At 47.8% G+C, this 12,641-nt stretch overlaps 1 protein-coding gene across 1 annotated transcript in view; it reads right to left on the bottom strand.

Annotated features, from left to right (window-relative positions):
• Positions 1-1,756: 1,756 nt before the first annotated feature.
• Positions 1,757-12,641, bottom strand: part of TMEM132D (transmembrane protein 132D) — a 32,964-nt gene continuing 22,079 nt past the window's right edge. The window contains exons 2-5 of the mRNA XM_010150271.1: positions 9,408-9,613; positions 7,667-7,940; positions 5,765-5,956; positions 1,757-2,938 (exon numbers count right to left, since the gene is read on the bottom strand). Coding sequence (XP_010148573.1) covers positions 1,757-2,938; positions 5,765-5,956; positions 7,667-7,940; positions 9,408-9,571 — 1,812 coding nt within the window. The 5' untranslated portion in view covers positions 9,572-9,613. The remainder of the gene's footprint in view (positions 2,939-5,764; positions 5,957-7,666; positions 7,941-9,407; positions 9,614-12,641) is intronic.

Genomic DNA, 12,641 nt, shown 5'->3' with positions numbered 1-12,641 from the left:
GAGCCTTAATTCACCGCTTCATCAAAGGACAAGTTTCCATATTGCTGCCAGTCTCTTTTAGGGTAAACGCTCTGACAGGGATAGGAAAGAGGCGTTCAGAGTAGGAAAAAAGATGAAGCCACTAAAATGCAAATTTTATTCACAGTTGGCATGTTTATAAATATATATATTACATTCTTACAATCTACAGTACATTCTACATATAGAGGGATTCAATCTAAGTGTCTGTGGGAGGGCAGGTGTGTATTAAACTGAGCAACCTAGATTCGATGACAGAAAGACACTTAATGATGAAAGGAGGGCAAGGACCCACTCCGGAAAAGAAAGGAAAACTTGAAATATAAGCTGGATTTCCATTAGTGCTTTGGCACCTTGCCACCGGTCACTAGAGACTGCTTTCGGATCTCACAAAAAATGCCACGGGTTGGAGGGCACATGGGATTCAAAGGGTAATCACTGAAATCCTACCATATGTACACCCTTATCAGAGGAAATAAAAGATAACCATCACCTCTGGGAGAAACCAAGGTTATCTACCGAGCTTAGCTGCTCAATGCCCGATGTGCAGCACCTCCTGACCTGCCCCTGTCCTCCTGTGCCTAGCAGGGGCCTAAGAGGCACGAGCAGAAGGAACCGAACAGCCTGACCGCTCGGGGGCAGGGGACAGGGAGGCAGTTGCTGTTGGTGGCCGAGTTCAGCACAAGTTACACTTGCCCGCGTGAGAGTGGCCAACTGCGGGAAATGACGGCACGTAAAGCGGGTGCCAGAGGGGTAGCGAGTGTCCGTGCTTGGCAAGAGCGCAGCATGGAGTGCGTGTGGAAGGCAAGGAAGAAACTGCGTGCTGCCAAAGCTGGCTGATGCTAGGAAGTGCCCTCAGGATACCAGATGGGGAGCGCTCCAGGGAAATGGCTGGGAATACAAATTTGAAACAGGACAATCAAATAAAGCAGGCTTTAAAAAACAGCCTGTTCTCTCAAACTCCCCACAACAGGCCTCCCCTTTAAGAGTGACATTCTCAGTGTAGATTGTGTCTTCTCCTGTTTTACAAATTAAGAAATAATGAAAATCGGCTGGCAACGTTTATTACCTTGGCATCTACTTCAACAGTTTCCGTTTCAGCGTGTGTCCGTTCTCAGTGCTTGGGAGGCAAACATGCTGGTTTGTAAACAGCCCAGTTACTCCTGTTCCCGCTCCAGATTCTTTGGAAACTCCTGACTTTTCAGCTCTGAGAGCTGCTTTGCTCACACTTGGTTTTTGTCAGCTTTAAATTAATGTCCTTGGGTGGATATTCTCTGTGTGTGGCTTGAATGACATGCCTTCTTCGCGGATCCATTTACTCTGAGACCAATTTCTTGCTTTTAACCAAAGCTTGCAATACTGAACAGTAGAGCTGCATGAACATTGTAATATCCAGACTGCACTGGAGTTTGTTATGTTTATTGATTGCCTGGGAAAGCTCAGAGAATGAGACCGCATTATTTTGCTAAGGGTTTTTTCCACGTTACCATGCATCAAAAAACCACACACACCTCTCACTTCCCTCTCTGAGCACAGAGAAGACTTGAATTTTAAGAGGTGTCCGGGATCTCTGCTCTCCCAGCTGCTTTTGGGTGGCTTCTTGGGGCTCCACTGAGTTACTACCTGCCAGCTGATTCTCGTTATCAACACATCATTTTGCCCCACTACCCAAAATTAAAGGCAGAAGGTGAGTGAAAAACGAACGAACCAACCAAACCAAAGTGTCGTTTGTGTCTCATTACGCATTTTCATGTAACCTCTCCATATAGTTCTTAAGTTCTTTGCACTCCCCCAGGTCCATATCCTGGCAGACCCATTTAATGTCATCCTCACTGCTCATCAAGATTGAGTTGACAGTTGGGCACCCGTCGTCAGAGGAGATGGTGGTAAAGGTGGTGAATTTAACCCGTTTCCTTTTAGAGGTAGGAGAAGTGGTTGGTTCACTTTTCTGTTCTTTCCCTTCGGTGAATGTGGACTCAGTAGACCTGAAAGATTGTCCATTACTATTTTTGGTGGCATTTGTGTCGAGGAGATATTTGCTCTCTTCGTAGTCGACTTCTCTGTCAATGGCTGTGATACGTTCGTCTTGTTGGGATGAGAAATTGATGTGATTCTCCAGAAGTTCTGTCCTGTTGCTCAGCCCAACCCAGTCATGAGAGTGGCTCGTGCCTTCTTGCTCTTCAAAGGGGACTTGCTTGTTCCTGTACTTCAAAGCAAAGGTGACACAGTTGATAAGGAAGACCAGGATTGCCAGGCAAAAGACTCCCAGGAGAGCATACATTCCTATCTCTAGGTCGCTGAGTCCCCTGGGGGTCTGGATTAAGTCATTCTCTTCCAAGCCTCCGTTGTTGCTTGTCAGATCCACCTGTGCAGGGAAGCTTGTGAAGTCTATCAGGACGTTCTGCAGGTGGCTGTCATCATCCAGGAGGCTTTCTCTGTCTTCTTTTTTACTTAAAATAGACCTTTGGGTGGTGGTGCCTTTGCCTGGCTCATGGCCCACCGAGGAGCTGTAATACTGGCCATCTAGTCCCGCCCTCTCCTGCAAAGTGGTCTTCTGATGCCGGTCGCTGGCATGATTGTCGAGATGGACACCAGCACCCCTGTGTTTACTGTCACTGATGTTGGGGTTGGCATTGATCTGCCCAAACTTCACTTTAATGCTACCACTTCCAACAGCCAGGATGCTTTTTCTTTTGGATTTCTGGCAGGCTTCACTGATCACCATCTCTACCTTCACCAGTGTCCCCTGGCCTTCGGTCTCAGCAGCAATCACAGGCCACTTGAATTTGGGGTGATGGTGAATGGAGACCACCTTCTCGTCCAGAGATGTGGCTGACAAGGAGAAGTCTTTGGAGTCATAAATATCCAGGGGCATGACAGATCCATCACTGAACTGGATCCAGCAGCTGATGGCTGCTTCCTATAATACATAAAACAAATACACGCAGACTCAGAATAAACATCGAGGAAAATATGTTCTGTCCTGGTCTCCTCCCTCCTCCTCACACCGTTTATATAACCAGAAATAAAGAGGGAGAGCAGTAAAATTAATATCTTGCCAAGATGTGAGGAGAAATACTAGTTTAAAGCACTCATTGATAGCATGATTCGTTTCCCCAAAGGCGCTTAAAGGAGCTGTATCCCCTGGGCTCTGCAGAATCTACTTCAGCACTGTAATAAATTGCATGTCAGAAAGCATTACCAGTGGCTGAGATCATTTACTGTTGTATATTTAAATGAAAAAAAAAAATTACATTATTGCTAAACTGCTTAAAATACAAAGTCTCCTCTCGTTACACACAACACGTGTTAAAAAATACCTGCTACAGCAGATAGGTCCATGCATGGCTCCATAGCTTCAGCCCTTGAGTTTTCTCTCTCAAATAAAGTAAGTGTTGTGCACAAGCAGAGGAAACCAATCCGCTGCTCCTTTAGGAAAGGGCCAGGGTAATTTTCATGCTTGTTAGCAATTAAAAGCAAGACAATAACGAGGTTTAATCTTGTGCCATAGCAACGCAGACTGCGTACTTCAGAGTGCATGGTGCCTTTCTGAATGTAAATGGGTCAGACCCCAGTACTAATTCCGTGCGTGCATGTGTGCCGCGTTCCCGGGAACCCTGAAACATTTTAAAGGATTCTTAGATTTCAGGAAACATGTGCTCATGCATTTCTGAAAGTCAGGTCCCCTAGGGACTCTCAAATGGCTATCAAAAATTGTTGTGCTACCTGAAAAAAATCTTGGCATTCACACATAAATCATTTACAGACAGAATTCCGTTTGCTCTCCTGGAATCTAATTCCTGCTTCGGATGGCCTGGCTTACTCTCTTTGGGCTGAGATACCTGCACCTTACTAGACACTGGAGAATCCCTACCAGAAAGACTCCTGGCTTGGAGTGGATTCTTCGGTGTCTAAAATGATGTGAGCTCTTGTCTGGTCAGAGCTGGGGTCATCCTGCACGGGGCAGCCCAACAGACCAGCAAACACCCCACCAAAGGATCAACAACCGCACTCGCTGAAGCATGACTCTGAAAGTCTTGTTTCTTTAAAGGAGCAGTTTTTCCACCAGCTGGTATTTACATCCTAACTCAACACAGAGAGAGAATAAATATTTACCGTTATCTTTTGTTTCTAGCACACAGTCGTTCACCTGCTCAGATCACGGAGAAAAAGCCTCCAGTCTTTTGGGACTGTATTGTGCATAATCTACCGGCCTGATTCCGAAATCCTTACAGCCATAAAGCTCCCCGTGCTTCAATGGCAGATTTGCTTTCGTCTCTATTTCAGGACAGAGCCCTAAGACTTGGCTGACACTGTCATAAATCCCAGCTTTGTGTTTATTAATCTTTGGATATTTCTTGAAGGCCGCATAGAATTTATGTCATCGGCTCTCATCCTCCCACGGTGTTGCTTAAACCGGCATAATCATCTGGTGATTCTGCATTGCTCTGCTTGCAGGGATTGCGCTCTGAAAATCATGGAAGCAAGGGATGGAACCAGGCGCCTTTCAAATGGATTGCGCTCTGAAAATCATGGAAGGAACCAGGCGCCTTTCAAACGGAGTCAGTCCTTGAAGGGTGGAAGGTGCCCATCTTCCCCACCCAACCCTGCTCTAGCCCTGCATCCAGAGAGGGACCCATCTAGACTCCATTCGTGGGATCTGGAATGGCAGCGCTGCGCAGCGCGCTGGGGCTAAATGCCATCAGCCCCAGCTTTTGGGCTGATTTCAAGGTAATTTGTTTAACTCCCAATGTCAGCAACGGATTAGCTCACTGGTCTTATTTTTAGCTGCCTGGCATTGATTTTTTAACTCCTGGAAGACTGTGGGAGCCTGATTTTTATCACCCCATAAAGACAGCAGTTCATTATTCCTCATCCTGCGTCCCAAGGCTCAGACCCTATGACGAGTTAAAGCATCTCAACGGTTGGCCAGGTTTCCAACGTGCACGTCATAATCATTTACCTTTAAAGCTCAGAACGTGTCTAAGCGTACAGAGCCCAGTGCACCTTCAATGTCAGTCCCAGCCTGATGGATTTGGGTTGAAAAAGAAGCTTAAATTTCAAATGTAGACAGAGGCACAAGGACTAATACCAAACAGGGACTGATGAGGACATGGCAAAGTCCAGAAGTCCTTGATAACTGCTGGTTCCCTAATGTAGGGACTAAGAATAACAGGGAAAAAGACCGGGTTTGAAATCATGAATCAGGAAATGAGTCAAGATGGTGACTCATCGCCCAGTAATGAATCAGAACGAAAGGGATGGTCCCCAACTTCTTAAAACGCTCCCAGAAAGTGAAGGAAGAAGAGTTTGGCACAATGCAAAACACCTTCTCATTTAAAGATGGACTCGAAGTGTTGATTTGGATACCTGTGGCTGGAGGCTGAACTTGGCAACCTCATCGGCAACGTGTCCTGGGATTTAGTAGGTGCTGGATGGGACAGAAAGGGTGTGTGTAAAGGGACTTCTGCTGCTTAATTCTGGCAGGTCACTGGTTGTCTGTGTTATTTCTGGGATGCACCCAAGACAGATGGGGTATGGCTCTTTGGTGACTGGGGTGGTTTCCACATGGTGCTGTTTTGTCTGTTGGGGCACCTGATGGCCTTCAGAAAAAAGTGCCCATAAGAAAACTGTTTTATTAGCATATTATTTCTAAAAACCTGCTTGATCCCATCAGCTTGTGATGTTGGGTTTGGCGATTCAGAGCAGTGTCCTTCCACAGCACAGTACCTGTGGGTAAGAGTACCTGCTTTGGAGCCTGGAGCAGTTCTTGTGCTACCGCTGTAGCAAAGATGGCCTTGTTGCTTCCCGGACTGAGCTGCAGAGAGAGTGACAGTCCAGTTACCAGCTGCACCCCCAGGTCAGTTATCGTCACCTTCTCGTCCAGAACGGTCACTGTCTTCTCGGCCAAGATGGCATCTGAAAGCGGGGACAGGATCTGGAAAGGGAGATCGAAGTCAGCCGCAGCCCATCCGCACGGCACCAAGCGGCATAGCTGCACGGAGCTGCTGTGATGCGGGCAAGCGACGCCCCCGCTGATGGGCAGAGTTACTCCTAGCAGACAGACACTATTAAAATACGATTAAAAAATGGCTAGTCACATTTTATAACCCTTCTGCAATAATGGGGTGCTTACCCATCCTCTACCAACCTAAGTGCAATCAGCTATGCCACACACCTCTGTCATACGCAGACTGCATCTGTTTCAGATGTATTAACTATTTGTAAACGTAGTCTGTGTGAAATGCAGTTATTTTATTACTGATGCTTTTAGATAGCATATATATAATGCAATCTGTAGATTTATATAAAATCCACCCAATGAATGGCACTTATTTCTATCCTATAGAGAGGTCAATGTCTTGCTACAATAACCGGTCATGGTACTGAATACAAAACTGACAGAAAACTTGCTTTGGTTAAAGAAAAGCGCGCGGAGGTCAGTGCACTGAGACGTGACATCAAAATGCTCATTAGCAGCAAGTTGAATTTAATGATCCATACGGAGCACAGAGCATTTCTGAAGCAGTTTATAAGAGAAGTTCTTTAAATATTACTTGTGCTCAGCTTTTTTCCCCCAGGATCTTTCTTTCCGCAGCTCCATGTGCGTTGGCTGGGGCACCGTAAGGCCCAGTGCTCTGGAAAGCCGTTCACAAAATCTCTACAGGTTTTACACAAAGTCAAAGGTCTGGAATCCCATCACCCCAGCCCCGAGAGCCTGTGCTATCGGCAGGTGCGGTGGTTGTTTTCTGGTCTGACAGCCTGGGATGATGAGCATGTTTGGAGAAACAAGGTTTTTTTCCTGTTCCAGTGCTTGTTAACACCTTTTCTACTTTGTACTACCAGTGGATGAACCTTGCTCTCTCTCTTTTTTTGTTTTTCCTTTTCTTCTCTTCTGGGGCCCCATTTTCAAGGCCACAATTTCTCTGCACAGCAGGAGGAGCTATCTGTGAAAAGCTCCCAGCGACACGATGCACAGGGTTAGGGGAGGCACAGAGTGGGGACACTCTGCAGTGGCGTTTACAGGCCACCTCTTGGCCGTGTTGGCTGGAACTGATGAGGCCAAAGCGGCACCCCTGGAGAACATGGCTTAGTTGTCACTAATTATTCTTCCCATGTCATTCTACAAGTGCCATTTATTACTATGGCTTTGTGCATACTCTGAAATATACCCTAACGTTTATATTTTGTAACAGACTCCTGGAGCTTTCAAGGCATGCAGGGATTTGATCCCATGGGATGCATTCCAGTCTCAGTTCCTAGTTAATCTTACGTCACCCTTCGCTCTGCCAGCGTAGGCTTTGAGAAGACCGAACTGTTTCATCAGCTGCATGCCTTGTGACAGCCCATACGCTGGCTCCAGGTTCAAGAAAAGCATTAGGCAAAAGCAACCAGAAACAGCCTCCAAGTATACAGGTTGGACTAAATTCACTACAACTGTGACCTGCATTACTTCAGGGCACAAGCTAAGAAGAGCAAACCATCTCTTCAGCACCTTCCAGTCCTTGCTGCAACCCTGCTCCGTTCAAAAATGCACAGCTCCAGTTTCTGTGGCTAACGCAAGAGGCTGCTGTACACCCCATCACTACCTCTGTTCCCAAGGGGGTGGGCTAATGGAGGAAAAGGAAAAATAATTCTTTTTCCCTACCTGAATTGTCGTCATTCCAAGCTCCTGCCCAATCAAAACCTGTCCATCCTGCAGCTTGGCGATTCTGGGCTCCTCCACCTGCATGAAGTCACTCACCAGGTCGGTGATGTCGAGCTGCCAGTCGGAGCCCAGTAAATAGCTGAGCTGGCCGCTGGGCTCCGCGGTTTCAGCGACGAACTGCGTGAGGACTCGCACCAGTGCGTGCTGGTACTGGAGGGCGCAGCCTCTTCCCTTGCGTTCATCCTCCTCTTCATCGTCACTGTCCCTGGCTGGTCTGTGGGACAGCAAGAAAATAACAAGTAACTGAAACTGGTGCTGGGCGAGCTTGCAACAGGAGAGCTATTGCTGACACAGGGCTGCCGCCCGCTTGCTAAAACAGGGGACTTTGCCGTCCCTGTGCCCCTGCTGCTCTGCTGGAGCTGCTTTCTTCAGCACATTTCTGAAATTTCTTCATCGTCACTGTCCCTGGCTGGTCTGTGGGACAGCAAGAAAATAACAAGTAACTGAAACTGGTGCTGGGCGAGCTTGCAACAGGAGAGCTATTGCTGACACAGGGCTGCCGCCCGCTTGCTAAAACAGGGGACTTTGCCGTCCCTGTGCCCCTGCTGCTCTGCTGGAGCTGCTTTCTTCAGCACATTTCTGAAATTAACCGGGTTGAGAGCTATTGCTGACACAGGGCTGCTGCCCGCTTGCTGGAACAGGAGACTTTGCCGTCTCCCTGCCCCGCTGCTCTGCTGGAGCTGCTTCCTTCAGCGTATTTCTGAAACCAACCGGGTTTGACCCCTTTTGTCCTGTTTCCCTTGTCCTTAAGGGACACTTGCAGGCTGCCTCCAAAAGAGTTGCTAGAATCACCACCTGCCTGCTAGCTTTGCTGCCACCTCGCTCTCTCCAAATATCCCTCACTATTTTCCATGCTAAGTCCTTACTTCCAGGACCTTCACACTTTTCTCTTTCTGGATCTTCCCATAACATCTTTGTGTTGCCATGGAAACCTTCCCTGCCTGCACCTACACACACATCCCTTTCTGTGTAGCATTCAGGCTGATATCACATCCCCACCAAAACCCTCATCTCTCTGCTGTGATCCTACAAGAAACATGGTGCTAAACTAAGTCTTCATGGGTAGGTGGGAATAGCAAGTACCAACTTTATCAATTTGTTCTCCTGGTTCTTAATAACACTGACAGCAGACACCAACAGTCCAGACCTGCCTACATCCATCCTCTGTCCTGTCACTCACACGCCACTGACCTGTGGGCACAGACAGTACCTTCAAAGCCCTACTGTATCACTGTCCTGAGTTTGGGACACTGATCAGCGCCGCTGGACCCTACAGCAACACGAAACAAGTACGCACTAACCGTGACTGTTAGCAGTGAGTAAGTTAACTGGCAGGACCCACCAGCCAGACTGGAGGCTGACCAGCCTTGCCAGAGCTGGTCCTTGTCGGTGTCTTCCCGCTGCCCCCATGACACATCGTGCCTAACTTGACCGACTGGCTCTTTCCATCGCAGACACTAGCGCTATAAAAGGAAATTCATTTCCAGTGTAGGATCCTGCCACCTGCAGTTTCCATCTCCCTCATAAGTCCAGCGCAGGAGCCTACTGAATAAATGTCTGGTGACCTTCAAATTTATACCAGAATTGCATTAAGGCCAAACAAGCATGTTAAGATCCACTGGCTCTGACAGGTCTTTGGCAAGTGCACAGCCCAGAATGAACATCCTCTAATGAAACCTACCTCTTATTAGAGATGATCGGGACTCTCCACCCCTTGATCTGATTTAGTTCTGTGTCAGAGACCTCTATCTGCAGCGGGAGACGAGGAACCCAGACTGTCATTTCTAAAGGAGCACTCAGATGCTGGTAAGTAAAATTAACTATGACATTCACTTTGCCTTTCATTTCCTTCCCATTGACAAAGACATAGTCACATCTGTCAGAAACCTGAAAAAAAGGAGAAAGGAAAAAAAAATTAATGAGTTTCTTCCCAAATTATGAAGTACTCCACCTGCTGGGAGAGTGAGTGGAGGAAGAGAAAGGATATAGGTTTAAACTAGCTCCAAGTTCAGGGGACAACTTGGAATAACAAGAAAGGTGCCTGGTGTGTCCTAAATAACCCGTATAATTTGGCATCATTTTAATAGGCAGGGTTTTTCTGCTATAAACATTTCCAGTATAATCTAATATAAAAGAACAGGTTCTTTCCGTCCTTAATTCCCACTCCAACACAGCAATAGAGTCCCAGTATAATGGCACCGAAAGAGGATTCTTCTCCTCTCCCCAGAGCCCATCAGACCCTACTTGATGTGCGGGGAGAGACAGGTAACTGCCCCGCAGAACTAAGTAGGGACTGGTTTCTCTAGTCAACCCCCAACTGGGACAATGGGTTCTTCAGGAGTCCCGTTAACAGGGCACGGGGTGGTCGCATCCACTGAAAACCAGTCACGGGGAAGAGCTCCCTGACGGCCGGTGGGGTTTACCGGGGCCAACCAGCTTCATCCCTGCTGCAAGGCCTTGCACCGTGTTCCACTCAAGCTAGCCCTGATGTCACGCCATTTATCACCTGCAGCTCTGGACATCAGTATTGCTGGGAGTTACTAAATCTCACTCAAGTGATTTAGCAGCTATTGCACGGGTCCAGGTGAGCTGACAGGGCCTGCTCATTATAGCTAGTTAAAATATATGAGCAAATGTACATGTCAAATGATTTATTTAACTACTGCTTTACCATGCTGATGATCTGAAGGAATGATCTATTAAAACCCTGAACTCTTTTCACAATCCATTACCAGCCAGACCTCCTATTCCATTCTGTAGATGCATTTAATAATTCTGACTCCAGAACTCACAGTCTCATCCTCATCTGAATTTAATGCCATTTTCTACTTTTCTTTTTAAACGCTAAATGAATTTAAATCGTATTTAAATACCACCAGCTTTTGTAGGATAATTTGCATTCCTAATATTATTATCTTTAAACAACCACCCCCCTTACAGTTAGATCCAGAGCAAATCCATTTCCATCCTTGCTTGTCTGAGCCTAGGTAACATACCAAAAAGGTTATCGTGGCTCTTGCAATGCCTGTCTTGTTAAGGTCAAAATCTTAGAGTTGCCATTTTTTTCGGCAGGAAAATGAGGAGTTTATCTACAGACAGAGTTATGTTTTGGGGATATTCTTGTGTTGGCATGTTTTACATTGGCTCTTAACAGGATCCAGCACCCTTGTGCTGCACAGCAAGAAAACCTAGCTGCTGTCAAAAAAGCCCCAGAGCAGGAGTGTGCAGCCGAGGGACACTTGCGGCAAGCAGCTGAGCACAGGCGAGTCCTGGTCGGAATGGACCTGCAGGATACCCACGCCATCATCATCCTGATCCAAGCTGGCTGAGCTGGGGGAGATGAGACCCCACAAAACCCCAGGGAAGCTTCATGTGAGCCTTCAGGTACGGCTATAGGGAAGGCTGGAGCATACGCACCTTCCCCTTTCTGGAGCAGCAAGCGAGCAGACGTTATTCCTGCATCCTCATGGGGGGCTCCCCGATGCTAGTGCATTATTCCAAGGGTAAGAACTACATGATACTTCCTACCTTCAATGTCTAGTAGCCTGTCCAACACGCAGGAAGTCAGAAGAGCTTCAGGCAGCGCTCCTTCTCCCATTCCATCGGGTACCTTGCTTCCCTAAGGTGGAATCCATCTATTCCTTACCGGCACTGCTCTGACCCCTGTTACCCTGTTGTATCTAAGTGCTGTGCTCAAACCAGACAATGCTCCTTAAGCGTCACTAAGCTCTGTCTGCTGCTTTCTACCTTCCCGCTTTCCCATGGGATTCCATGGGAAGAGCAACTGGGCAGCCTCCAAGTGCTAATTTCCACCTGAGAGATGGAAGCTGGGGACAAAGTGGCCCCAAGGAAAACATCCCGCCTGGGAGCTGACGGCCCTGAGGTCCTCCACTTGTCTGCTCTGCAGGCTGGACACAAGTCCTGGGGACAAGGATTTTCTGTAGCAGGGCACAGTGCCAGGAAAGAGCTTCCCCACCACCTCTGCCCCCAGCTAGCAGCACCTCATATGTGTGAACCTTAGCTAATTAACGCATTAGGCAATTAAATGTCCCTGTGGTTGATGGACCTAGGACTGAAACCATTCCTTAGCTATTTAAGGTGCCCAGTCAACTTTTGTGCCTTGCAGCACAGAATTCGTAGGTGAGGGATGTTCCCAAGGCCAGTGCCCTCTGCGGAGCAGCGCACTGAGCCCCTGGAGCACCCCCCTTCCCCTCTGGCCTCTGCTCGGCACTGACAACGGGGCTTCTAGGAACCTGCCCAAAACCCCACTGCCTGGGCGCTGCGTCTGGAGCCCACCCCGGCGGGGTTTGGTGTTGGTTCGATTAGTCTGTGTGAAGAGCAGCTCAGCACACGGGAGCAATGCTGGGACTCTCCCAGGCAAAGAGATAACTGCTGGGTTGTGCTAGTAAGGGACAAGAGTCAGACCCTCAGATTTCAGATTCATTACTGCTGAGGCAAGAGCAAGAAAATTCGGAAGCCAGGCAGACTTCAGTTCCAACTTTATCAGGGGTTTAGAGTCAAAAAACAAGAATCTGTCCCTAAAAACCTACTATATGAATGATTCAATAAATACCACGACCTCGTGCTGTCGCAGTTATGGTTTATAAAACAAACGGACAGTCAGGAATGAGAGACTGGACCTGGGATACGCTCTTTCTCCCGTTTCCCTGTCTGTCAGCGGGGGCAGCAACAATGACAAGCTCATTCAGCCCCAGCCAGCCCTTCACTGTTTGAATGAATAAGCATCACTGTTCTGCTGCAGCTCGTGCCATCCTCACACAGCAACCCCAGGACGCAGTGCAGAGTACAGTGCGTTTTCATAAACCAGGCCAGGATGCTCAGAAACAGGTCACCGACAGAAAGGCTGGCTGGCCATGCCTGTGGGACTGCAGACATGTCCGAACCATCCACCCTC

This window comes from Eurypyga helias, unplaced genomic scaffold (assembly GCF_000690775.1).
Source record: "Eurypyga helias isolate BGI_N326 unplaced genomic scaffold, ASM69077v1 scaffold26874, whole genome shotgun sequence".
Classification (NCBI taxonomy): Eukaryota; Metazoa; Chordata; class Aves; order Eurypygiformes; family Eurypygidae; genus Eurypyga; species Eurypyga helias.
Note: the sequence above shows the minus strand (reverse complement) of the source record. Positions and strands in the feature narration are given on the sequence as shown.